At 31.3% G+C, this 27,571-nt stretch overlaps 1 protein-coding gene across 1 annotated transcript in view; it reads left to right on the forward strand.

Annotated features, from left to right (window-relative positions):
* Nucleotides 1-217: 217 nt before the first annotated feature.
* Nucleotides 218-27,571, forward strand: part of LOC131850771 (synaptotagmin-7) — a 97,786-nt gene continuing 70,432 nt past the window's right edge. Inside the window, exon 1 of the mRNA XM_059201132.1 lies at nt 218-278. Coding sequence (XP_059057115.1) covers nt 226-278 — 53 coding nt within the window. The 5' untranslated portion in view covers nt 218-225. The remainder of the gene's footprint in view (nt 279-27,571) is intronic.

Raw genomic sequence — 27,571 nt, forward strand, 5'->3', positions numbered from 1 at the left:
CACTAAAAGTTACCAATATAACAGTAAATATTTTTTCCGAGAAAGTGTAAAATTTACGTTTAATTTGTCGAGACTACAATTTCATTTCGGAAGTGGACATTTATATATAAAGTGCACCAGTTTTGTGAAGTGAAATTATGTAAAGGTGTTTAGATGTCGGAGGGACCGTCTAGACTTCCCTCGTTGATGCCATCAAAATGCAAAAGCCACGAGATGTGGGCCGCCATGACCAGATCTATTGAGATACTTGTTGCATTCTTCGAATATTATGCACAGAGGTAAGTTATCTAATGTAAATAATACTCTTTATATACTCTTCTATATAATTATGATTGACTACTGTTGCTTGTCCACCAATTTATTATATACTAGCTGTGTTCGTGGTTTCTCTTGGGTAAAATTTATAGCCTATATATATGTTATTTTCTGTATAAGCTATATTACTGCAAAGCTAGCTAGCTAGCTAGCTAGTAGTAGTTTTGTGTGAAAGAGTAATAAACATTCCTCTATCCTCTATCCTGGATGGGTTATAATATTAGTAGTGATTTCGTACCCGCTTTTGAAGTAAAAAAGAAATCATATTTTTTTAGTTTCTGTTCATATTGCATTAATTACTGTTTATAAATAAAACTTTGCATTTAAAAACAAAAGATTAAATTTTGTTTTTTTTCTAAATGATATTAAAACCGAATGTTAAAAAGTTTTTTTTAACACAACTGCAGTACTGTTGTATTTATTCAGTTATATTAATATAACTGAATAAATTCAATAAATGAATTGTTAGTTTTTGTTTCACCATTAGATTACATAATAGGTACAATTTAATTGTGAAACAAAAGCATAACATAAAGCCAAGCAGTACAAAAATACTGTCAAATACTTAGCAACGTTTGTCCATTTGCAAAAGCAGGGGAAACATAAATATTTAATTACAATTTGCATATTTTCCATGAATTATTTTTGATATTATCATAATATTCACGTATTTTTTCCTTAATCCATCATTCTGTTCGAAGCCTTTATTTGAATAATAACGTCATAAACAACGTAATTGATATTATGTTTGAAACACTATTGCCCTTGGTTTTTTTTTCCTATATAATTGCGTACAGGCCTATCTATGTAGTATATCCACAAGCTTAGTGGTTTCACTAAACTACTCTGAAATAAACTACTAGTTACTATTTACATCGAAGGTAGTTACTATTACTAGTTATTACTATTACTATTATTACTATTACTATTACTACTATTACTAGTTACGGTTACTAGGTGAAAGGTGGATTACGCATGCTCTTGATAGAAAACATTTCAAAATTTTTTCCTCTATTTTATATTCATTTTTTAAAAAGAGCAGATACGCTTGAGAAAATGGGCGTTCTTCATCTCGGAGGAGTAAAATCTAAAATTTTACAGAGCAAGATGCCAGACGGTTGAAATAGGTGAGACTGAGGTACCTACGCAGACGACTTTTTCTTTATTTACGAATTTATTACCATCAGTACAAGTATTTGTTTAGAAGCGTATTATTGGTACGGAATTGCATAGTAACCAAGCACTATTATATAGATGCATACAATATACGCTAGATAAGGCTAGACAATAAAAAATACAGTAAATAGAAAGAAATAAATATAAACGACGTAATATTGTAAATAATGTTGGACATAGTTTGTTAACAGAAATTTATATAAAAATAAATAGGTGCAATATTAAGATAATTTTACAGTACTTTAATTTAACTGTAGGTAGAACCTCTACTGTCTCCGGAACTGAAGCAGTGTTAAATGGAAAATATCTAGAGCCTTAGCCTGGAGGCAAGTATTTCTTTGTATTGGTGGCACATTTGGACTATTGGGTTGTAATATGAAATGTGTGACAAGCAATACAAACAATGTCACCGTTATAGAAACAGACTGACCAATCCGGGGCACTCGCGCCTGTCCCCGCCCGCTCACTATTTCATAAATATATCAACTGTACCGTTAGGATACGTAGTATGTTCCTTGCAGTTACCATTCGGTTTTGTGTATTTTACAAAATAAGACAACATTTCATAAGAGGGCCTTTAACTCACACCATATAACCCTGAGATCCTCGACCACATATCTGACGCCCGTAAGTGCTATTTTACAGATTACCTCTAGTAAAAAATTTGTTAATTATTAAATAGAAAAATATTTAATATATCTTATAACCGCATATAATAGCTTTTATTACTTCTCGTTATATCCGGATACCTATATTTACCTTTATTATATCGGTTATATTCAAATAAGGCCCACGAATATCGGTTATGCCCTACTATAAAAAGTGTACTGCGTAATAAAAACAGAAAATAAGAAATGTATGCTAATGAAACTCTCGCAGTTTCAAATTAACATAAATTCTCTAGTTTTCTTTGCTGACCGTCTGTAACTACTGAAGTGAGATGCTTTTTAATTATTCTTTAGAAATTAACATAAGATTACTATTTCTAGTTTTTGAAAGAAAGATGATGAAAATGAAAATGGTCTATATTATGTTGGTGATATATCGAAGCGTAGTGTGATTTTACAATTAAAATTTATTTATTCTTTTACTGTTCATATACATATGTACCTCTATGCAGATCTCAGAGCTAACCAAGAGAAGAATATATATTTAAGTTAGGGGAGGACAACCCTTATCACTTAGGAGTATGAAAAATAGATAGTAGCCGATTCTCAGACCTTACCAGATTCAGTATATGCATATAAAATTTCATAAATCTCGCTCAAGCCGTTTCAGATTAGTATGGTAACTAACATTGTGACGCGAGAATTTTATATATAAGATGTATAGCGTTGACCATTCTTATAGTTACTCTTGTATATATGTACTTCGGTGGGCACGTCATATTACGAGCTAGGAAAATCATGACTTCGGATAAAAGGGCCATTAGCAACGCACAGCCGGCGTCATAGTGAACCCCGGCAACGAGGAGATTGGACCATCAGTTCGGCTGATAATGGGATAGCTTTACGTGAGAAAACGTTTTATATGAACTTGTTCGCGGAGTGATCGAATAAATTACGGTGTACTTTATCTTGGTAAACATTTACCTTTATCTTGATAAATACATTTAATCTAAGATTTTCTCGGCAAAAAGCTACTGCAATTATTTTCTTTTTCTTGTGTAACTTTATGTGTCATGGTCGCCCAGAGATCGAAATTCCACATTTATTTTAATACCAAAACTAATTTAACATTCAGTAAGACTATAGACAAATAATATTGATGACATCTCAATTTGACCACAGATTTTAACAATAAACAGTAGTTTTTTTTTTCTCGATTAATTGTAAAATTATGTATAATAAAAATATTATCATTCTTCTTTCCTTCTCTATATAAACAATAAGTGTGCGAAAGTTCACCCTCCTCCGTCCGCGGGATCGAGGGACGAAGTTGCACACGGCTCTAATAGATAGTAAAGTTTTTTTTCTCCAGGCCAACTGCAGGTGTCTGGTGGTATTTTAGTTTCTGCCGGGTAGTGTAATGATATAATTCAGCAGCTGGTATAAATCCGAAGAATTCCTCAGAACACTCTCCGTGATATAATAATAATGATATTATTGAAAAGATAATTGAATCTTTTCAATTTTAGAAAAAAATTAACCACAGTTACTGTTATTGATAGCTTGTCTACCATTATTTTTATAAACTTTTTATTTTTTATATGTCACTTTTGACTAACTATATTGTTTTGTTAACTTCTTCGATGTGAGCCCTTTTGGGAAGAATACACATTTTTACTAGTATTGGTTTTTCTTAAAATAGTAGTTGTGTTCCCGCTCCAGTAACAGTTACATTGGTGGAGTTATCAAGGAACATACTATAATATAAGAAAATAAAATAGAAATAATTTGAAAAATACAAAATTAAGAACATCACTTTATAAGTCATTAAAAAAATACGTATCTAATGAGATAAGTAGGAGTTAGCGAGTTAGTTAGTTAGTTAGTTATCTGTCCAATAGACAATTGCAGCTAAGTAATGCTATCTCGTATAGCGCTCAGTCCCCGAGATAAGTCATTATCAGAACTTTCACGACTTACAACCACTTGTAACTCGGTATCCGAGATCGAGTCAGCCATCCTGAAATGAAAATATTATTTAATGAATGAATGTAATGTATGTATTACTTATTTGTACTGAATGAATTTATTTTTATTATTTAATATTTATTTAGTAAAATTTTTGCACTATTTACACATAATAAATTCATTAAAAACAATTAAAATAAAAACTCTTTTTTCCCTTAGAATATTACCATTTTTTATATCATTGGAATGGCAAAAAACATGGTCGTGGATTCGATTTCTCGCATGGTACAAATATTTGTATTTAGGAGTGTTGCTGGTATCGGTCTAGGTGTCTTCTATGTATATTATATATGAATTAGAAAAAATATATCAGTTGTCAAGAACCCACAACAAGAGCTCTGCTTAGCTTGAAACTAGATGACGCAGTGTGAATTGTCCAGGGATTTTATATTTACATATAGAATATATGAGGTAGGTATTACACAAACACTAAGAACAATTTCATATTAAACTAGTTTTAATTGGATTGCACAACAAAGAGAGTCTATGTACATTAATTAGATAATCATATTCTGTGTGCGTAGTTAGTTGGAACTCGTTACTTAGACCCTTAGGACACATATCTAAATTAACCTGAAAACTTCATGCAATCGAAACTAATGGTATATTAATGAAAACTGTTGCTGTTTGTTGTAGTACGTATTTAACACAAGGCGTACCTACTCAGTATAAAGTAGTCGTACATATCGCACACTTATTAAAATACTGGCTTAACTCAAAATTTACAAATTTTGGAAAGTCCACTTTATAACTATGATATTAAAGCCTAATTTCAAAAATTACAAATTTCTGAATTACACCATTATTGTACTAGATATGCGATATATTCTATCTATTTTTTCTACTAACAGCTTTGCATGTATATTCCGGTTTAATTAGTCAGAGATGTCAGGGAAATTAACGGATACGGAGCTATATATACTTGACGGCCTCGGTGGTCTAGCGGTTTAGCACGCTGCTTTACTTCCGCTGGTCGCGGGTTCGATTCCTCGCCTAGTACAAACATTTGCATACATGAGTATGATTGTTTGTATAAATCTGGATGTTTCTATTTATATTATATGAGAATTTACAAAAATAAATATTTAAGCATTTATATCAGTTGTCTACTACCCATAACACAAGCTCTGCTTGCCGTGAGACTAGAGGAGATGTCGTGGAGATCTTTGGGGGAGGCCTTTGTCCAGCAGTGGATGTCTTCCGGGCTGAGATGATGATGATTATATGACGTCTATAATGCTATTCGTGTATCTGTGGGATGGCTACCCACAAGCGGACCGTCTTCCGGCTGCTGCCATCGACAGAATGCATTAATCCCATACAGAAATTAAAGGTAAATAGAAATTTTAGACTTGGATTAATGGAATTAATTAATAAAAATGCGTTTAAATGAATAAAAAATTACTAACATTTGTGCAATTTTTCTTGAAAGACCTATTTCTGTCTGATTTTATTTTTATTTTTTTTTTTATTTGATGGTAAATTTGAAATATATATATAATAATATGTATACATTTTAATTTTTTATACACATTTTATATTTTTAAATAGCAGTATTTTATCTATATTTTTGCTTTTGACTTGTAATAAGGCAAAAATAGGTGCTAAGATTTTCCGCATTCAACAGGTAAAATTGGATGCCTTCAATATTGATCCATATGTTCGTGAAAGAGTATTATAATAAAACCATCATATTCGTATATTTATTTAATATGACATTGATATTCGTATATAAAATTGTAGTAAACTAAATGATATGATCGATAACAATAGACCATTGCAGTAGGTAGTGTATCTTACAGATTTCCTCAAACGATCATGAAAACCGAGAATTTCGACAAATCCCTTCTTAGCTTCTTAACACATTTATTTTCACATAATACCTCCACAAAATACATACGGAACACCTCTTACCGAATAAAATATTTTGTATTCTATAGGTATAGAAAATAATACTTTAATATTTTTGTTATCTGCTCTCGGTATCTATCGCTATCTGTGTAACGGAAAGCCAGGAAAGCTCGCGTTTTTGATTTGGCCTTTTTTTGTTTATTTATCCTTATAGGAAAGGCAAAGAGTCTGATCACATACAGCCGTTTTTGATTTGGCCAATGAATGCGCTTGGCCGTCAAATTCATTTTCTAACAAGTTGATATTGAAAATGCCAAATGATACACAGCATATTATTTTATACTTATTTTGAAATGAAAAAGCATTTTATACTCACATTATATATATAGATTTAGATAATGTTTTATATGTATAAAACACGAAATTGTAAATAACAACAATATTTTCATATTAGTAAAATGTGTGTAAAATATATATCACAGTTTGTTTTATTTGTTGGTACCCTAAATATAATTTTTAATTTTGTAAATATTTTATAAATCTAATTTGGATCGCAAACGCTAATCTTTGTTCATTCTCTTTACCGGTATTCAAAATATCTTATTGCTACAGAAAACGGCCCAATATTGTAATGACAAAATATTAAACTTATATAATAAGTTAAATTGGAATCCATAAATGTTAAACGCGAACAAAATGGCGCCCGGTAACAACTTTACGATTATATTGTAAAGAGAGTTCTATATTTGTGAGTTTGTGTGTATTATATACTACAATGCTACATTAGTCATTTGAATAGTACATTATTTATAATTACAACGACATTTAAGGCTTAACTTTTTATAATAGATAAACTAAATAAATAAAACTTAACTTCTTCAAACTTATGAAAATTCTTTCACCTATATATTTTTGATGTATTTTGACATTTCGGTGATCTAGGTGTTATATTACACCTTACCGCCTTACTTCCTATTCTTACATAGTAACATATACATATATTATATTATACATTCTAAAACGATCTACCTCTATCTTATATTAGTATACAAAAGTCACAAAGTCTTCATTAACTGGGAAAAGCCAGGGCAGGAGACTAGTAAAAATAAATTCTCGCTCGTAATTACCTGTATTTATATTATAACATTTATAGAATGTCCACCCGACTGTTACACGCGCCCCATCCCCTTGTATACCCGACATGATACAGTGAAAAATAGATTTAGGCCCGTGTAAACGTTCTCATCGATGTATCATGCAAATATAGGACGTACGCCCTACATACAGCTCAAAAATTAGGCGAACAAAATGCGCCTCCGATCGATCCCCCGTCCAATTCAACCGGAGATCGACATCACGACCGCCTGAGCCGAAGTTCGAACTCCTAACGGTGCCGTCAGACTAAAGCCGCATTCTTCAGACGCTCTATAAGTCCGCAGGTTTGGAGTGCCATCTGCACTCGCCTCCTATCGTCCGGTGAAACTGTAAAGGCCAGCTGCGGCCAAAAACATTAGAGTAGTCCGAAAAGTACTTAGATTGAAGGGTGACATAAGTCAGTCAAATTACAGGATATGGAGTCATGACATCTTAGTCCTTAAAAATGGTAACGGTGTAGCTGTAAAGGTCAGCTGCGGCCTTTACCTAACAGCATTAGAGAAGTTCGAAAAAAAATCTTTGACAGATATTCAAAGTTGTCATAGTAATGTTAATAAGTCATAGTAGTAATTCTCATAACTATTTCCCTATTTGGGACTAGCTTTCCTGATTCTTTTACGTCACTCTTGAAGGATGTGCGTGATCTCATGTGTTAACCTCTTTATTGTTGTCTGTCACAAAATTTATTAGATAAATCGTTTGTTATACAAAAACATTCAATAAATTTCTTAATAGAAAAACATAGTACGTCAGCAACACTCGTCACCAAAATATCCTGCCAGATGCTTATTCTCGCATTTTTTACTGTGTTACGTGTACTCGTTTTAAAGTACATGGGATATATTCGTTACGGATATTATCAAGCATTGTGATACCCAGCATTTTCAGCGTAGTGACATGCATTTCCTGTTTATTGTATTACGAGTTCTCCATTCGAAGGTTAATCCGTCACATCACATTAATATTAATTCCACATATTATTATGGGCTATGGGACTTTATGCATTAATATGTTATTTCGCATCGTATCTTAATAAATACTCTGTATCAAAAATAACATGTTTATTCAAAAGAAAATTCGTTTATCTAATTATTAGAAACGTACATACAAACCGTCTGCCTGCTCATATACTGCCTTTTTGCCTGAGTCACTGTTCCTATGCCGCCATCTTGTGCCCCACTACTTTAAAAAAAACGGAAGTGATAACATTAAAAAAGTATATATATTATATTATTACATCGTATACAACAACCTCGGAGACTCAGATAGATGTGTGTATTATTTTTAAAGAATTGCAATTAACCATTTTTCTTAATCTACGTGATTCGCGCATTTCATCAGAACATGATCAGCAGTCTGAGAAGGAAAATTAATAACATCATATTAGTTTATTACCTGGAAAGACTAGAACAAACTAAGATCTATAAAAAACTATATACTATTAATAATATTTCAACATATATGTTAAAAGACCAACAATGATATTTATTCGCAGATCTTTTTGACCGTGTGTCCATCATCCACATTCATATTAAACGTCTCATTTTTTCACCTACACACATAAATTGGACGGAACCCAACGGAATGGGACACATAAATCATCATGCAATACCTACGTGACTCTGTATCCCATTCGTGACATAATATTAGGATACATATTATTGTATGTACAGTTACACATATATGTAACTGAGTACAGTCCATGCAAAATTAAATTATACCTTTTCGCAAATTATTAACACAACATTAACTTTAAAAAAATACTAAAAAATATTTATTATATAAGTATTAATAGATTTTATAGATTTTCTTCAAAGACAAAAAAAGGTATTTGGTGTAAAAGTTTACAATTTGAGCCTCCTCAGGTAACCTGGTTTAATTTCGATAATTAATAATAATAATAATAATATACATTTATTTAGCAAATAAAAAATCAACATTAGTTTAACAACAAAAAAAAAACAAAATTAATTTAATGTATGTATGATACATTAAATTAATTTTGCAGTATGTATACATGAATGAATGAATTATATATATACATGTATATATGAATTACAGAAAAAAGCTAATAGTTTCAACTTTAATAATATATTCCGGATAATTTCGTCGATTAATCAATAAACATTTAATCCGCAGTAGTAAATAAATACAGTGAATTATAACATTAAAATATGTGTATATATTTGAAAAATATGTAAGAGGCTCACAAAATGTCAACTACGAAAATTCAACGGACAATAGAAGACACAAATTTCGCTATCTTTCTAAATACAAAATTCTAGTTCTATCTTCTATCTACATGGGCCAGATATATATTGAATAAAAAAGTTCCAATATAATCTGATTTCGAATTTGTAACGTCAAAGAAACAACAAGTTTAGGCCGTGAACGATATTTTATTTTTTTATTTATTTAACTTTAATGCACAAAAACAATGTGTACATATGGCGGACTTAACACCATGCGGCATTATCTACCAGTCAACCATGAGTGGTGCAGAGTAAGATTGTTGGCGGTGTACTGATATCAATGAGAAATGTCAAAAAAAAGATATATATATATATAAATATAAATATTAAAAATAATAATAAATATATTAAATTATAAATATAAAAATATTATTATTATAATATTTTATATAATGTGATAACACCTTAGAGTATATATTATTTATGTTTTATATTTGACAGCAATGGTGTTCCATTAGTAGCAATCCTATCCCCCCAAATAGTACGAGTTCTTATAGGATAATAATGTTCTATTTTTTTTTATCTATGATAGTAGTGTAATTTCTCATTTTTAATTCACTATACATATTTATAACTATATATATTTATACACTATCCAATAAGATAAAGTCATAACAATACTAGTTTTTCTATACATGATACGATATTCGCTACGAATCACAAAAAAAATATATAGTAGAGAGCTTTGGAAGCATGCGGGAGAGGCCTTTCTCGATTACACACTAATTGGGATTAAAAAAAAATAATCAGACAATATTATCCTCTTTCATTTCATTACGTAATATTATAAGCCATTTCTCGTATTACCATTTCATTACTTATGACAAAGGGCGTTTACCCCCATATAACCTCCCTCACCCACCCTGGACATTCCTGAACGTTTATCTGCAATTAGTAAGAAAAATTAGCACGAATCGCCCTGTAAGAATGAAGGAACAAGTGGTAATTAGGTAAACGATATGTCTTTAACTGGTAATTACCTTAGGTAGATTATTATATTAAAATTTATCGTCATGGACAGACCGTATGGGCGGAGACGGGAGAGATTAAATTACTATTATATAGTTATAACCCTGAACAATTTACAAAGCACCACCTAGTCCCAAGCGTTATGAGTACTAGATAACTGATACAAATGCTATATATATATGTATATATTTAAATATATTATGTCTCATAATATATATAGAAAACACTCACACTGATACAATTAATCATACTCATGAGTACAAATGTTTGTATTGTACGAGGAATCGAACCCATCACCATCTGAAGTAAAGTGATGTGCTAAACCATCTACACTAGAGCACCGAGGCCATTATATGAATTTCAATATTAAACATTAATATTTGTAAGAACCGCTTCTTATCTTATAATAATGTGGGTTGAAATTATTGGATATCTATATAGACATGACATGGTAATTCATGGTAATGTTCATGTATGTAGGTCTTTTATATAATGATAATGGAATGGTGCACCCGCTTGGGCTAGCTGTTTAGACGGTTACGGCACCAGTGGAGGATGATAAGATAAGGTCAAGTTAATCATACCATCGTTGCAAATTCATCAGAAATTTATCAAGGTGTTTTCAGGGGCAACTGCGTGGAAGTTAACCTGACATTGCAAGCAATAGAATAGAATAGAATAGAAAATCATTTATTCAAATAAACTTAATTTAAGCACTTTTGAATAGTCAATATTTTTTTAAATCTACGGCATATTCGGATTAAGATCATTATTCGGAATAAGATCATTAGTCCACATTACTAACAATTCCCTTCCCCCTATAAACGACGGTTACCACTTACCAACAGGTGGACCCTCAAGTTATTTACCGTTCAAGTTATATAAAAAAATAAGTTTAAGATTTGAAATCAAATCTAGTGGACACTAAAAAGTTTGTTAATTTGCGTTTCTTTAACTCTAAAAATGTTTAACAAAAAATTAATTAATTAGAGATCAGCAGGAGGCTCGCTTTACGACTGTAATTTTTTTTTTTGTGGATGATAATGGAATGTTGCACCCGCCTGCGCTAACGGTTTACACTGGCGGGGCACCAGTGGAGGATGATAAGATGAGCATGAGGTCAGGTCAGTTAGCCCATCGTGACAAATTCACCAGGAATTTAACACGATGGTTTCCAGGGGGAACCGCGTGGAGGTCGACCTGACATGGTACATTACTAGCAATAGGGTTATCAATCCACATTACTAACAATCACCTTCCCCCCCTACGACTGTAATTACAGATAGGGTAGTCAAAGGTATAAGTTCAAGACATTTCTTTAAAAATATTTAAAGCCAACCTGGACACCTTCCAAGTTGGCTATAAATATTTTCGAAGAAATGTCTATTTATTTATTATATTTTATAATAAATAAATATGGTCACGACTGTACAGAGGACATTATTATTAATAAATAAGCCACGATTGAATATTGTAACTGAAATTTTTCTTGAGCGCTTATTATCTATACATCTATATATTTAAATAAAATTGGAGTGTCTGTTTTTAATATTGAAATAATCGTTTTTTACTACATGCATATGAATATAAATAATAATAATAATAATAATATTTTTTATAATTTTCACACAGCGCCATCTAGTTTCAAGTTAATCGCTGAAATGGCTAACCGATTTTGACTTGACTTTTTATGGGTACTAGATAATGATACAAGTACATAGATATTTTTTTTTCGTAAATAATATATTATACATAGAAAACACCCAGACCGATACAAACAATCATACTCATGAATACAAATGTTTGTGCCGTGCGAGGAATCGAACCCGCGACCATCGGTCGTAAAGCGGTGTACTAGACCGCTAGACCACTGAGGTCGTCAGAATATAAATAAGATATAAACACCAAAATAACATTTTTTATAATTTTTGTCTGGTTGTTTATTTACCCACGACCGTCAGAATCGCTGAAATGGCTGAACGATTTTGACGGGTCAAATCTTTTTCAATTTTAGACATCTGATATAATAAGGAGTAACATATTTATTTATTATATTTTATTTTAGAAAAATATAGTTAAATTCCACGTGGACGAATTGCTGGAACAGCTAGTACTAAATAAATAATTATACCTTGAACAATTAACACAGCGCCATCTAGTCCACGCAGAGCTTGCATTACGAATGACGGGTAAGACAACTGATATAAATACTCACATTTTTTTTTCTAAATACATACATATTATCGAGGAATCGAACCCACGACCGTCAGAAGTGAGCAACGATATGCTAAACAGCTAGACCACCGAGGCCGTCAAATCTTTCAATTTTAGACATCTGGTATTACAGTCGTAACCATATTTATTTATTATATTTTATATTATGATTATAAGCCACGATTGAATATTGTAACTGAAATTTCCCTTGTGCGCTTATTATACTAATAAGTATAATTTATGTCTCTACGCCACAGACTCTCCAATACAGAGTAGAAATAAAAATGTGGTCTCCTGATCTCACTATATTCTTAAAGTTATAAATATCAATATATTTTTTTAAATAAGGAGGTTTATGACTGTGTTAAATATTAGAAAACCGACTGCATAGATCCATTAATTATTTATGTAGTTATATTTATTTAATTAAATAATTATATGTGAATGTTTCCACCCCAAACGGTGATAGGTCTGATAATTTGTATGTGTGAATATAATTTTTTAGGGATGATAATGGTATAGATCTTTAGTTGAGTATGAGAATGAAGTCCATGATGATTTCCAAGACCGCTTGAAGATTGGGCGTAAATAAGTAGTTTTTTAAACTGCAATATATAATATAGATTCATTATAGCAAAATTTATAATTACATATAGCTGTTATTATAACTTACACAGAAATTTCGTAGCCTTTTGCAATAAATTAATAGTGTTGTGTATGAACACGATAGATATCGACAATCCTATAGAAAAATAAAACATAACTTGTCCTTAACTGTCTGTTTAACCTTCTCTATATTACATTCAAGTGAACTTTATTGCTTTCATTCTGTAAAGGAAATAAATTTTGTTAGCTATGCCTGCATCTCTTTAGATGTAGTAAGCGGCAACAATATGTTTTCTTTCTTGTTTATAAACTAATTAAATTGAAATAAACAATGAATTACTGAAAGCTTGGTCCAATATATTAGTACAAGTCACATTCGAATCAGTCATATCGTTTCTAAGGTTAAACTACATAAACATGCAGATATACATATCTAAAATACATTTATTATAAAAGTACTAATTCATTTTTAAAAGAATATTTGTTTTACAGATATATTTTTACTACGAGACATATATCTTGACTGATTTTATTTTATGTCAGAGGAATATACATATTTATTAATGAAAATACCTGATTCTGAGGAAGAAAACACGTTACGTTTAGAATATTATAGTCTGAGCAGATCGTATGTTCTTATTTCTTTCGACGTATATAGGTAAAGTTTCTGTACTTATGACTTCATAGACATTAGCCCTCTCCTTTGTTTATATTTATATTATTATAAAGTTCCAGAGGTATTCTCTCTGTATATTTATTTATTATTTACTTACATAATAATAATATGTACTTCAATACTAACTACCAATAGGATAATGTAAATAGATATACCAATAAATATAATGTAAATATATGTGCAACGTACAAAGAAATTTATATGTTTGTTTATTTTTAATAACTTCTATAAGAGCGAGATATTAGTCTATCAACAAAACAATTATCTTCTATCTGCCTTTGTGTCTGAGGAGATATCTAGTTTACATGTATACGTAAATACACAAGAAATGTTTTGGATAACAATTAGCGGATTCCTCCGATACAGGCAATTAATTAATGGAAGAACCCAACCTTCGGTAGTAACATCGGCCTAACGAAACAAGGAAAATAAATACTTCATTTTCAATTATACAGACGCGTGTAAAACATGTTGTTTATTTACTATGCACATACACAAGTTCACTGGTATCTTTATATAGTATAAAACACAGTCGCTTTTTTTCGAACTACTCTAATGCTGTTGGCAGCAGCTGGCCTTGACAGCTTAACCGCGCAATAGGGGGCGAGTGCAGATGGCACTCCAAACTCGCAGCAGGACTTATGGAGCGGCTGAAGGCTAACTTCTGACTTACGGATACGACTAGTCGGAGGGCACCGCTAGGGGTTCGAACCTCGGCTCAGGCCGTCGTAATTTCGATCGCCGCGCCGTTTGAATTGGACCAATTTGATTGGGGATCAATGAATGATCTAAGGGAACAGATTCCCTTAGATTTTTTAAACTATGCAACGCAAAAAAAAGTAATGCAGTCATCAGCGATAGAGAGAGTGATATAAGAGGAAGATTTATATGTATAATACAAGTACAGTTGTGCGAAACCTGGGCTAGTCAAATATTAAAAAGACGACTACAGGTAATAAAATAAGGATATAAACCTCATCTTTATTGCCATATCTTTCTGCTATTATTTGAGGTCACCGTAATACATTGTATTCTTTTATGTATATATTCGTAATTATTCTATTGTCAACTATCCTCTCTTTGATCGGTCTACCCCTTTACAAAGATTAATGATTTTATTTCTATATCATGATCATGTTTCTATATTCTAAAATTATAAGTTTTATGTGTAACCAAAAACGTATTTTTTATAACATTGGCTTATTTGTCATTGTTATACAAACCCATTATTATTTCTGGTAAATTATAATAATAATATTTATTAAAATAAATTCCACTACTTATTCTATATGAGAGAATCCAATTTCATGATACTAGACTACCAAAAACTTGTCGCCCCAAAGAAAGCGGCAGATATTACCTTAGAGAAAAAAAAACTATTCATAATAGAAAAAAGAAGCCTGTATTACAGTCCTGAGATACTTCTAGATGTTCTTAATGAGCTTCTAAAACAGATTAGCTCATTAGACACATCAATGATATTAAAGACAACCGATAACCATCTTCAAATTATGCACCACTGTGACAAAGGTGTTCAAGTGTCAAAGGATCTGTTTATTTGAAATATGTCAAAAGTGATATACCAATAACTCGATATCGATATTCAATAACCGTTGACCCGTACCTATACGGGTGAGAGCTAACAGATTTAACCGGTTATGTGCGGTTATAACCGGATCCGGCAGGCGGGGCGTACTGATGAATTTTAAGTGCCTATAACACTTTCAGTCTCAAGTTTGACGTCGGTCTTAATAGTATTACGAAGATGAATTTATAATTAATTGATTTCTTAATCACAACTTATAAGTCTAGTGGTTGGAATGGCGGTTGGAAGTTTGTTGCCAGAGTTCAAATCTTGGATATGACTGGAAAATCATGTGGATTAAAGCCCGATTTTGAAAAGAAGGACTCAATATAATTTTGCCTCAAAAAAGCACGCGGAATGGCAAAGGCTGATTTTATTAATCGATATAAGTGCAGTACCGATGTATACATTATATTTCCTTTTTTAAGAGTCCATCAGAATAACACTGATTTTCAATTTGTAGAAAAATCTCTGTGAATTAAAAATGATTGTAGAACGTGAATTACAATAAGTACGAATCACACAAATCTTTTCCAACAATAAAAAATATAAAAAGAAAATTGATATTTACAATGAATATAATTACAAGATGATCTGACAGAAATGAGAAAGATCATGCTAGGTTGGTTTGGTCATTAAATTAAATTTGGGATAAAAAAAATAACATAACAGTTACATATTGCAAAATTAGAAAAATGTAGGTGCCAGGGGACGGTCTATAATGACGTATCGGATCAGAAATCAAGATCAGATGTATAATGTATTGTTAAAGGAGTCAAGAGTCGCAGTACCAGGGTGTTTTTATAAAAAAAAGTGATAATTGTCTTCCCTAAAAAAGACTTCATATGAAATAGAGACAGAATTAACAATGTATAAATGTTGTTAAGTAAGTCAATTTAGTCGAACACCATCAGCTCAATATCCACAATCAAATTCAATCGATCGATCAAATACTTTAGAGTTTATAATGCCTTCACTCGAATGTTCTTTTTGAAATATTCTCTATAAATTCCTTCCGAGCGACCGGAGGGTTAATGAGATCTCGATAGATTTAATGCTCGTTAATCGACAATGATTCGGTACCGAGTAATACTCGATTCATTGAATCTGAATTATTTATCGGTACATTTTTCTTTTAACATTCTATTTTTATATATAAAGAACAAAGGGATGGTATATTATACTAGCTTTTGCAGATATTTCGTACGTATGGTATTTAGAAAAAAAAAGTTCAATTTTGTATTTATAGAACGAAACAAGCTTAAGGGTAGTTTCCTATAGAATATAGCAAAACTTTCAAATTAGAATTAGTACTCTTGTATGTAATTATTATGTGTCAGTTTTTTATGTAACTAGAAGACCAAGAAGCTGTGAAGCACCTTAGTGGTGAGTAATGGTAGTGGTGTCTACATACATGAGCAGTACAAGGGCAGTATTTTTTTTCGAAGTTTTATAATCTACAGCATTAAAATAGTTCAGAAAAAAAACTGCAGCTGGTCTTTACAACTTTACCGACCGATAGGGGCGAGTGTAGATGGCACTCCAAACCAGCGGAAGGACTTATGAAACGACTAAGTCGTCCGCAGCTAGTCTTTACAGCTTCACCGAACGATAGATGAGCGGGATTGCAGTCCAAACCCGCGAAACGACTTATGGAAGGGCTAATGGCCAACTGCTACGACTTCAGTTTTAGGACACTGCTAGATGCTCGAACCTCAGCTCAGGTTATCATAATTTAGATTCCCGTTTGAATTGAATGGCAAATTGATCGAAGGGGACATGGCACTTTTTTATCATATGATGCCCATGGTACCACATGTTTTTTTATGTCTTTAATGTAAAAAATATTTTACAAATTGTTTTATATTGGTGTATCTTTATCTGTCTTTTGCTGAAAACTGCAAAATCTCTTGCGTAATTTAAAAGATATAAGCGAATAGACTGTGATGACGTCTTTGTTTTATACTATGTAAAGATGTATTATATAAAATGGTATTATACACTAACTATGCATAACTTGCACAAAACGGTCTTGTCATTTTGTTAACAAGAAAACTTTCGCTGTTAACGTGAATTGTGTTTTATTTGCGTCCTCTGTGTTGCGTTGTTACTAACTGATACAATTAAAGCAGTTTGAAGGCTTAGGATGGGAAAGTTTTAAGTAGATAATTGACGTAGACACTTGATAATTGAAGTCCACACAAAAGAGCATTGACTTTACAATGTACGCGTCAATAATAATGATATACACAGCCCCGGATCTAGAGAGGGGCTACACGAGGCCTATGCCCCGGGCGGCAAGTTTTGGGGGCGGAAAATTCGAACGGCAAATCTCAATTTTAACGTACCTTTGACAACTACAGAGACATTACGTAAATTATTTTTCGCAGAGAACAATATAAATTAACAGCGATACTAATTCGACATATTGTATGTCAATATGTATATTGTAAGAATGTGGGCCGGAGGGGGAGGGAAGTTTTAGGGGAGCGACATTTTTCAGTTCTCGCCCCGCCTCCAAAAAAAGTAAGACCTGGGGCCTAATATACACGACTGTTATCCCAGATAGGGTAGTCAGAAGTACTGTTTGTTGACGTTGTGGCGAATCGAATGTAGGACTTGACATATTAATATTTTATTGGATATATTTGAAAACGTGACAAATGGCGAGCCTACCACTGTCTCTGGAACTATATCAATTACGTTTGTTATATACGTGTTTCATCATTAGAGATTCTGTAAAAAATATTCATGCATTTTTTTAGTAATATCCAGATTTGAACTCACGATGTTTGTTGTGTTGTATGTCGTGGTATAAACTACGGAGTATACTCTCAAATATAATCGACTAGTGTCAGATGTAATATATAGGTAAAAACATACTATACAACGAATATCCATTTTTCACTCGCGATAAATTTCTCATAGGACTAAAACGGAAGCAATTTGTATCGATTACATAAAGAATCATCAAACTTCGCTCATAATTGTCGAAGATATAGCGCTATACAGATATTGGTAGAAAAGAAAAGAAAAATAATTGACATCCTCCATCTTTCAACAAAATATTAAATGTACTAAAAATTACAATATATTTTTATAATAAATACTTCTACTTTTCATAAAAAATAATCAGTGGTAGGTTTGCAAAACTGGTATTTCTACTTTTCTTAATTATATCTTATTGTATATACGATACGATGTCCACTGTATCATGCAGAAACATTAAGAGGCTAATTCCAATGAATATTCAAACCCAAACTATTTCACTCTATACAACTATGTGTTAATAAAAAAAAGTATCTTTATATCAGTTGTCTAGTACTCATAACACAAGCTTTGCTTGCCGTAGGACTAGATGGCGCTTTAATTGTCCAGGGTTATTTATTTATTTCGTATAATCCGTTAAGGTTTATTTTTATTGTAATTTAAATTATATAAATAACAATTAAATAAGTATCAGACTAAAGTATCAAGATCGTAGGGTATTCATATGTTATAACTCTGTATCCAGTTTTACCAATGTAATAAATGACATGAAAGTCTGCATCCCATTTATTATAAGTTCAAGGTGATCCAACAATGACACTCCATCTATTTTCATCTGGATTAAGATTAATGTAACGAATTATGCATGATTCGAGTATTGTGAGTCCATATTATAAGCGACCGCGAATTTATCGCAAAAAGATATATTGCATTCAAAACAAAACAACTTTTTTGAAATAGTTTTTTTTTAAAGCAGATGTGTCTCTGTGACGTTTGTGAGGAAAAATGTGGAGATAATTAAAAATGCAACTAGTACGACAAAGATATTTTATAGATAAAAAAATATATGTAAAAAAATCAATCAATGTAATTATATTACAGAATTTTAAAATGATATAAAATCCATCAATTAGTTCCCTACAACTTTCTTGATATTTATTGCCGTATTTTAGTAAAAATTTAACATCATCATCTATGTATGCTGGGAGCTAATTGGAAATCCCATAATAAAGTAATAAAAAAATCATAATTATTCATCATCAATAATGAATGCATATACATACGTACACGAATATAAGTATAGTTCGAAAAAGAAGCTTAGAGTACCTAATATTAAAATACAGTCTAAATAAAAACGTGTTTAAAATAGTATTTATTATATTATAAGAGCTAAGGGAAGGCTGACATACGAGGGAAGTGGTTACATCATCTCGTTTGCCTGACCAGTGATATATTGATTTTCTATTATTTATAGCTATTAAAATAGAAAACATATCTATTTTTATCAATATAAAAATGTGTTATGTTACTGGGCACTGATAAAGAAATATTAAGTGTCTAAATATGTTTATATTAGTTGAGTCACGCAACTTTGTATGCATCACATTTTTCTCTTTTTGCAACATTTTTTATTACAGCTCTGCTCTTATTGGTAGTAGTGTGATGTTATATAGTCCACAGCCTTTATCGATAAATAGATCAAAATCTATATAGTAGTAGGTACTGAAGATGATCATCAGGGTTGCGAAAGATTGCTTGAGCATTCCCGTAACTCTGACAAAAGATTAAGAAAAGGAACACTTTGGGGTTTTAAGCCGGTAAGAGTCCGGCTGTACCCGTCTACCTTCTCCGGAGTAATCAGGTCTCTATAAGGACTTTCCCCAAGTAAAAAAATAACCAAACATTACCCCAACCATTAAAACTCATTTTTACCTCTTTATAATTTAGATTATGCGTTATATACATACATTTGTCCATCTGTTCCAATTTTTTTCTATTCAACTGGTGACTGATAATTTAAATTCAACGCTTCCTTAAAAATTTAATTCAGTAGCAGTACATTTCTTTAGCAATTCAAAATACTTAATAAATCTGTACCTAGTCTCCGTTTGTTAAGCACCATTAATCAGAATAGGTACAATAGCTTTGTTTTGAGCACAAGTAATTTAAGCAACGGGATGACTGTGATTTTCTTATCATCCACACTTTGTATCATTTATTCCTTAATGGAGCATTGATTCCTGCAGGTACATTTCATCATTATATATCTTTATTTCACTTATTTTGCTTCATATATTTTGCATCTCTTTCTTACACCTATGAGTAATCAATCATACAAATAAATATCGTAACATTTTCTTAATCTTAATATTGATAATTCAATGTTTTCTTTTATGTATAAAATGTATTTGGAATTGTAGAATACTGACGGTCCACCTGACTTGTTAAAATTTGCGTTCCAAATATGTTTATATTAAATCTACATTAGAATTTACATATATATATGAAAACGTTGTAACAAAAAGAAGAACCATCATTCAATTTTTATTTATAGTTATGAAAATTTCTTCATCATTATTATTACATAGTATAGATAGATCAAAGGCGCTGTCGCTGTCTATCCGTCCCTATGTATGCTTAAATCTTTAAAACTACGCAACGGATTATGAAGCGGTTTTTTTAAATAGATGGAGTGATTCAAGAGGAAGATTTGTATATATATATATAGTACACCCGTGTGAAGCCGGGGCAAGTAGCTAGTAGAAAATAAAACCACAGCCTAAAATAATTTAGAATTGTAGTTTAATTTATAAATTTACTTTTAGTATTAAGAATATAAATACGATTATAAAAGATTATGAGCTAAACACGGCCTAGTTAAACTTATTTGGATTCAAACAATGCAAAAGAAAAACCACAGAAACAACTTTTCAATTTTACACAGCCTACAATAATTAACTTTGGCTAAATATCTCTGAGTTTCAACCGACTTTAAAAGGAGAAAATTCACAATTACATTGTTTTTTATATTTCAATTTATATAAACAGGTCAAACTAACAAAATGTATTTTATTCAAATAAAATATTTTGACCCTATAGTATAGGATCATATAGTCAGATAAAGGTGATCAAAAATTAATAAGTTTCAAGCTTCTAGTTTCAAAAATGACGATACTTCCATACAAACTTTCATAGGCCCTTTCAACCCCTTACATCTTTTTTTGCATTTAAAAGTAGCCTAAGTCCATCTCAGAATCTAGACTATCTGTGTACCAAATTTCATTTAAATCTGGTAAGTACTTTTGCCGCGAAAGCGAGACAAACGGACAGACTTATTTTCGCATTTATAATATTCGTAAGGATTTCTTCTTGAAATATTAATTGCTTAATGTATGGTATCACCGGTATCCTGCTTAGTGTATTCTTTACGACTAACCCTGTCTTCATTAATGTTACAAAAGGAAAGCCGTAAATACAGAATGCTCTACATGAATACCTTTAACTTACTTATTTATGATTCCAAACCCTTTACTTTCTATGCTGTAGTTGTAAAACTGATGTTATAATAGTAAATATAATATGTATGCTATGCAAATCCAGATTTTCATGTAACAAAGATCGGGACCGCGTGGGTGATGCTTCTTGTTACTTTCAACTTTCGTGTTCAACATATATTATTAATATTACTTGTCAAAGCTAAATATTTATAGAAATAGAAGTAGGTATATTTTATTTATTTAAACTCAATACATCCATAGTCATATTTTTTTATTATACCACTCGGAATGCATACTCATCTCAAGAATAATGAAGAAGGAAACTTGGCTGTTGCTCTTTGAAACAAATGTTTTTTATCATTACATTTTATTTTCTGTGAATACAAACTATTAAATAGCAAAACAAATAAACAGTTACTGGAGTAATAATATTAAAAGATAGATTCTACTTTGCTTTTTATAAAAAGGCAATGTTTCTTTCAACACGAGTAATTTAATAGTAAATCTATACTAGTATTATGAGTACTAAGTTTAAGAGTTTCTGAAGTTGTTGGGGATAATCTCTGTATATAAATAAAAGCCACGTTATTTGTGAGTGTCGTAGACTATACATTAACTCGAAAAATTAAGAGACCTTTTCGTGGTCGTCGTATTTGTAAAGTAAGTCAGAGAATAAATAGTTAAACGAAAACGTTTCTTACCAACGCAGTCTTAACGATGAGAGATAATATGTTTGAGTATTAGAGAAGATATTTGAAGATATTGATATTTCATTAGATGCATGATATTGCCCACAAAAAATCGACCGACTGCATATGACAAACTCTAAGGCAGAACATAATAAAAAAATACTTAAATTATTAGGTTATGTTTAGTTCATATTCATCATTTCGCGTTTAGTACGCATTATTAATATATTTAAATGAGTTTAAACACAAATAATTTTATAATAAATAAAGGTATTTTCTTCTCTTGAAATTTATTAATAATTTGCTCATATTTGTTCGTTATATATCAAAAAATGATGAATTGATTGATTGATGAATTATTCTTATAAAAATAGTGAATACTATCCTCAAGTGTTTGAAACAATGACTTTTCCCTTGTATTGCAAATAATTTGGACGACTGAAAGAGATAATACAATAAAGGTATGGAACCGCGCCAGTGATGTAACCTATTTAGATATTCCTAATCAACAGTTTGTTGTTAAAAACAACATATCAATGTAATTATTTTCAAATTAATTGAGGCACCACCAAGGATTTTTTTATTTAGATAGATTTTATTCGTTTATCACAGTGTGTTTTATAGTTGCATAGTTTAAAAGACAATTTTTTAAACATGTAATTATCAAATACCGTGTTCCGCAAATAAATTCGCAAATGAAACTGTATACATTCTTTTAAGATATACGATAAGATCTATAATTTAACTCTTGTTTAATCAGTCAGGATATAAACATATACATATAATTTCAGTACAAGTAAAAATATTTACCGCCCAACGAATTGGGCACGAAGTCAACTAGTAAAGTATGAGTTTAACCAGAGTCAATATACAATGCAAAAATGTGTTGTGATCATTCTTTGGACAAACTACTGACGGTAGTTGAACAAACTACTGACACCTGACCAACAATGAAATCGTTTTACTCTGCGCTCTTGACCGCGGCATGTACAACTTCTTCGAAACGTCGTTTTAAGTAAATACCTTATATTATATATTCTTGAGTTACCTATTTGTGTTTTTATATATCCTTGAGTTATCCATTTTAAGATGGCATGATATGACGGCCACGATGATCTAGTGGTTTAGTACACCGCCTTACATCCGATGGTCGCAGGTTCGTTTCCTCGCACGGCACAAACATTTCTATCCATGAGTATGATTGTTTGTATAGGTCTAAGTATTTTCTATGTATAATATTTATGTATTTACGAAAAAAACATCTATGTATTTGTATCAGTTGTCCGGTACCCATAACAAAAGCTTTAGTTAGCTTATCTTGTGTATAGATGGCGCTGTGTGAATTGTCCTCAGATTACTAGATGTTATTATTATTAAGATGATAAAAAATGATAATTAGATTATAAGTAAATGATAATTTGTATTTGCCTTACATATACTACAAACTACCTTAAAAATATCTTTGGTATTTATAAAATTCAAAGGCTACTCTTAAATCTACACACCTATATAATGAACAGCATTATTTAAGAATTACTGCCACCTGTAAATCGCTGCCTTATTCCTATCAGTTAAACATTTCTTCTAAAATATGCTTCTTGGCGGCTGAAAGAGGTGAGATTGACGACTCACGCAGAAGGCTTCTATAGAGTATATCTGGGCTGTACCTACCTATTATGTGTTCCCGTTGTGTAAATAAATTGAAACTTTACAAGAAGTTGCTGGTAATAAAAGATCTTGTATTTTTGGTAGTAAAGTGGGGTTTTATGAGCTCTTTATTAAGCTGTAAAGGATTCCGCCGGCCGCACTTCAGAGTTTAAGTTATTACTTGAAATTTGGTAGTTGGGTTATTTATGTTAATATAGAGAGTGGTGCCTTTACGCTCGATATAATGTATTCAGAATTATTTATTACTGGTATTGAATTATTCCCTTATAATGCAGCTGTCTTCATTATTAGGGTTATATTTTTAGAATCGGTTCAGTATTTTTTCAGTTACTTCATTACAATTAAACCTCACAAAATAAAATCTATTCATTTTATAATATAAGTATTGAATAGTTATTATGTTTTTTTATTTCTCTTGTTTTCTGTAGTAAAAATATAGAATTATAATTCGTACTGTTGGTTTGTTTGTTTCCGAACAAAGTCTTCAAAAGTTATATTAGCTTTGTTTAAAAGAGAAATAGACAAGTCTCTTCCCAATTCCACTTGGTTGAATTTGATTTGCGAATATGCCGTAGATTATAGTATTCGATAGTAAAAAAAGGTTTTATCAAACAGGTTTACTATAAGCAATATTAAAGAGGCAAGCTTATTACTATTAAGCAATATTTATGCATTATTTATACGTTTGCTCCGCCAACAAAACTGGTGAACAAGTTAATAATTTATATTTATTATCATCACTTATTTTTACGTCTATCATATTTTTCTCTAATTCTCCATTGAAAGAAACATCAATAAAACCAAAAAAATAATGCGACAGCCCGGGACAGCTTCGCCCCTTGTCACGTTAGATTTAAATATATCGAAATGTAGGCATATTAAGTGTTGTATTTATCATAACATAGACAGGTAATAATGTCTCAGACTACCCATGGTCATAAACGTGGTGACAGTATAGTACAGTAGTTATTAACTACTGTACTATACTGTACTATACTGTGAGAATTATAGTTAACTAGCTACTCGCCCCGGCTTCGCCCGGGTGTACATGTATTATATATATAAACCTTTCTCTAGAATATATCTATTAACACCACATCAAAATCCATTGCATAGTTTTAAAGATTTAAGCATACATAGGGACGGACAGACAGCGACAGCGACTTTGTTTTATACTATGTAATGGTGACAACTGAAGTTCACCTAAATCCTGCTGACTATTGACTGCAGACTCCCTTTTGTCCCGGTACCGGCCACTGTCCTATTTCCCCATTTCAGCCTAAAAAGTCGGACAAACGGACCCATTTGGAAGTATCCCCATAAATTATGGTGGCTTGCAGTAAATAATCTAAATTGGTTGTTTGGGTGTAATAAACTGAATTAAACGGACATTGTACACATTTGTTTACGTGTGCCTAATTTGTGGTAAATTGCCTATCTTATAATCTACTGTGATGCAATATTTGTATTGTTATACATATTTGTAGCATCTGTTGCAACTCTTTGCACATTTATTTTTGTACCAATTTTGAATATATTTTCATGTTTTTATTGTTACTTTTCTACTGTTACTGTTTGTACCTTCATCATAAGTATGTATATACCATTTTCAATCCATTGTTTGATTAATATCACACATACAGTCCATTCATTCTATCGCCCTTAACATGTACGTACATTGTATTGCTTTAAACACAAATTTAAGAACCATTTATGCAACTCAAGGTTATTGTACTCGTAAGTATTACAATTTTTTTCTTATCCTCTAGTCAGTCTAATATTATTGTAACATTTATAACTTTTATTTATCTATTCCATTAATGCACCCTCCACTACCATCTATGTTTTTACATCTACCTAAGATTGTCTAGAAGAGACTGCTTAAACAATAAGGCCCTCTTTTGTATCTTGGTACTTTCTTATTCTGTAAATTAAATTCCTTATCACCAGCTATGTTCGCGGTTTTACCTACATCAAATTTATAACCTACGTGTTATTCTTATGTATAAGATATATTATTATAAAGTTTCATTAAAATTCATTCAGTAGTTTTTGCGTGAAAGAGTAACAATCTGTTCAAACTCGAAGGATATATTAGTAAGATATCTGGTGCAATAAAATTTAAATAATAAACATAATTTTAAACTATTAAACCGACTGCTATGGACTTTAAAGTTTTGAATTCACTCTTTTTATCTATTCACTTTCAGTAATATCACTGAAAGGATATTATAAAATGAAAATTTGTATCAATTAATTTTAAATTTCCAGGTACGCGAAATATACACAACAAAACACGACCAAAATTGAATTGAAATAAAATTTTAACTACGTACGAAGAATAAATTATTATTTTCAAGAGAACTGTGAATACTCGACACGAAAGAAATTGGAAAAACTGTTGTATATTTTCATGAACCCCCTGACCCATATTCATCTTTAACCTAAATTCTCTTCTCTATGTATTGAGCTTACACGTAAATGTATAAATAATATTATAAATATATGTTATAAACAAGTTTTTATATGTATTGATATATTATATATATAAACCTTCCTCTTGAATCACTCTATCTATTAAAAACCGCTTCAAAATCCGTTGCAGACTTTTAAAGATTTAAGCATACCTAGGGACAGACAGCGTCAGCGACTCTTTTTTGTACTATGTAGTGATGATGATGATCCAAGTTCCATGCTTGTGTTATTGCCATTGACGGGCTCTATCTAGTGGTCTAGTGGTCTATTTAGCATATTGCCTTAATTCCAAGGGTAGCGTGTTTTATTCCTCGCACGGTGCAACAGTTGTATGTCATAAACATGATTGTTTTTATCGCTCTGTGTGTTTTCTATTTATATTATATATTGTGTGTTACCAACTTACTAAACAAGTATTTGTATCATTTATCTAGTGACACATGCTCTGCTTGAGACTAGATGGCGTTGTGTGAATTGTCCAGGGCTATTATTATTTAATCTAGTTTTAATGAATGTAAAACTGTAAATAGTTTTTAGTTCAATTGATAAATTATAAAATAATTTGCCTGTTTGATATCTCGTACTACGTGTACTCTGCATTTGGGTACTATTTACTTTGGTGTTTTAATTTTCATTCCCAATAGACATCGTTGTTGCCTAGCGGTTTGCCACTCTGACTCGTGAGGTCCCAAACGTCAGAAGTGGAACTAACACCAAAAACTTTGTGTGTTAATTAAAATTTCCGCGTCTAACTAAACAAAACTCGCCGGTAATTGTAAACATTGCTAACAAATCAAATTAATCGGGTGACATCTGGTCCCAGACATGTTGAATTAAAACATGCATTATTAACATAGTTAATCAGGTCTTAACACCATTAATTTTTTAACATATTTCTCTCGATATGTTATTTTACTTATATTATAAACGCGAAAATTTGTGAGTTTGGATGATGATGTTTATTACTCTTTCACACAAAAACTACTGTACGGATTTTTTAAATGATGCTAAAACTTTATAGTAATATAGCTTATAACA

Source organism: Achroia grisella, unplaced genomic scaffold, assembly GCF_030625045.1.
Source record: "Achroia grisella isolate CSIRO2021 unplaced genomic scaffold, CSIRO_AGI_Agris_v1 utg114, whole genome shotgun sequence".
Classification (NCBI taxonomy): domain Eukaryota; kingdom Metazoa; phylum Arthropoda; class Insecta; order Lepidoptera; family Pyralidae; genus Achroia; species Achroia grisella.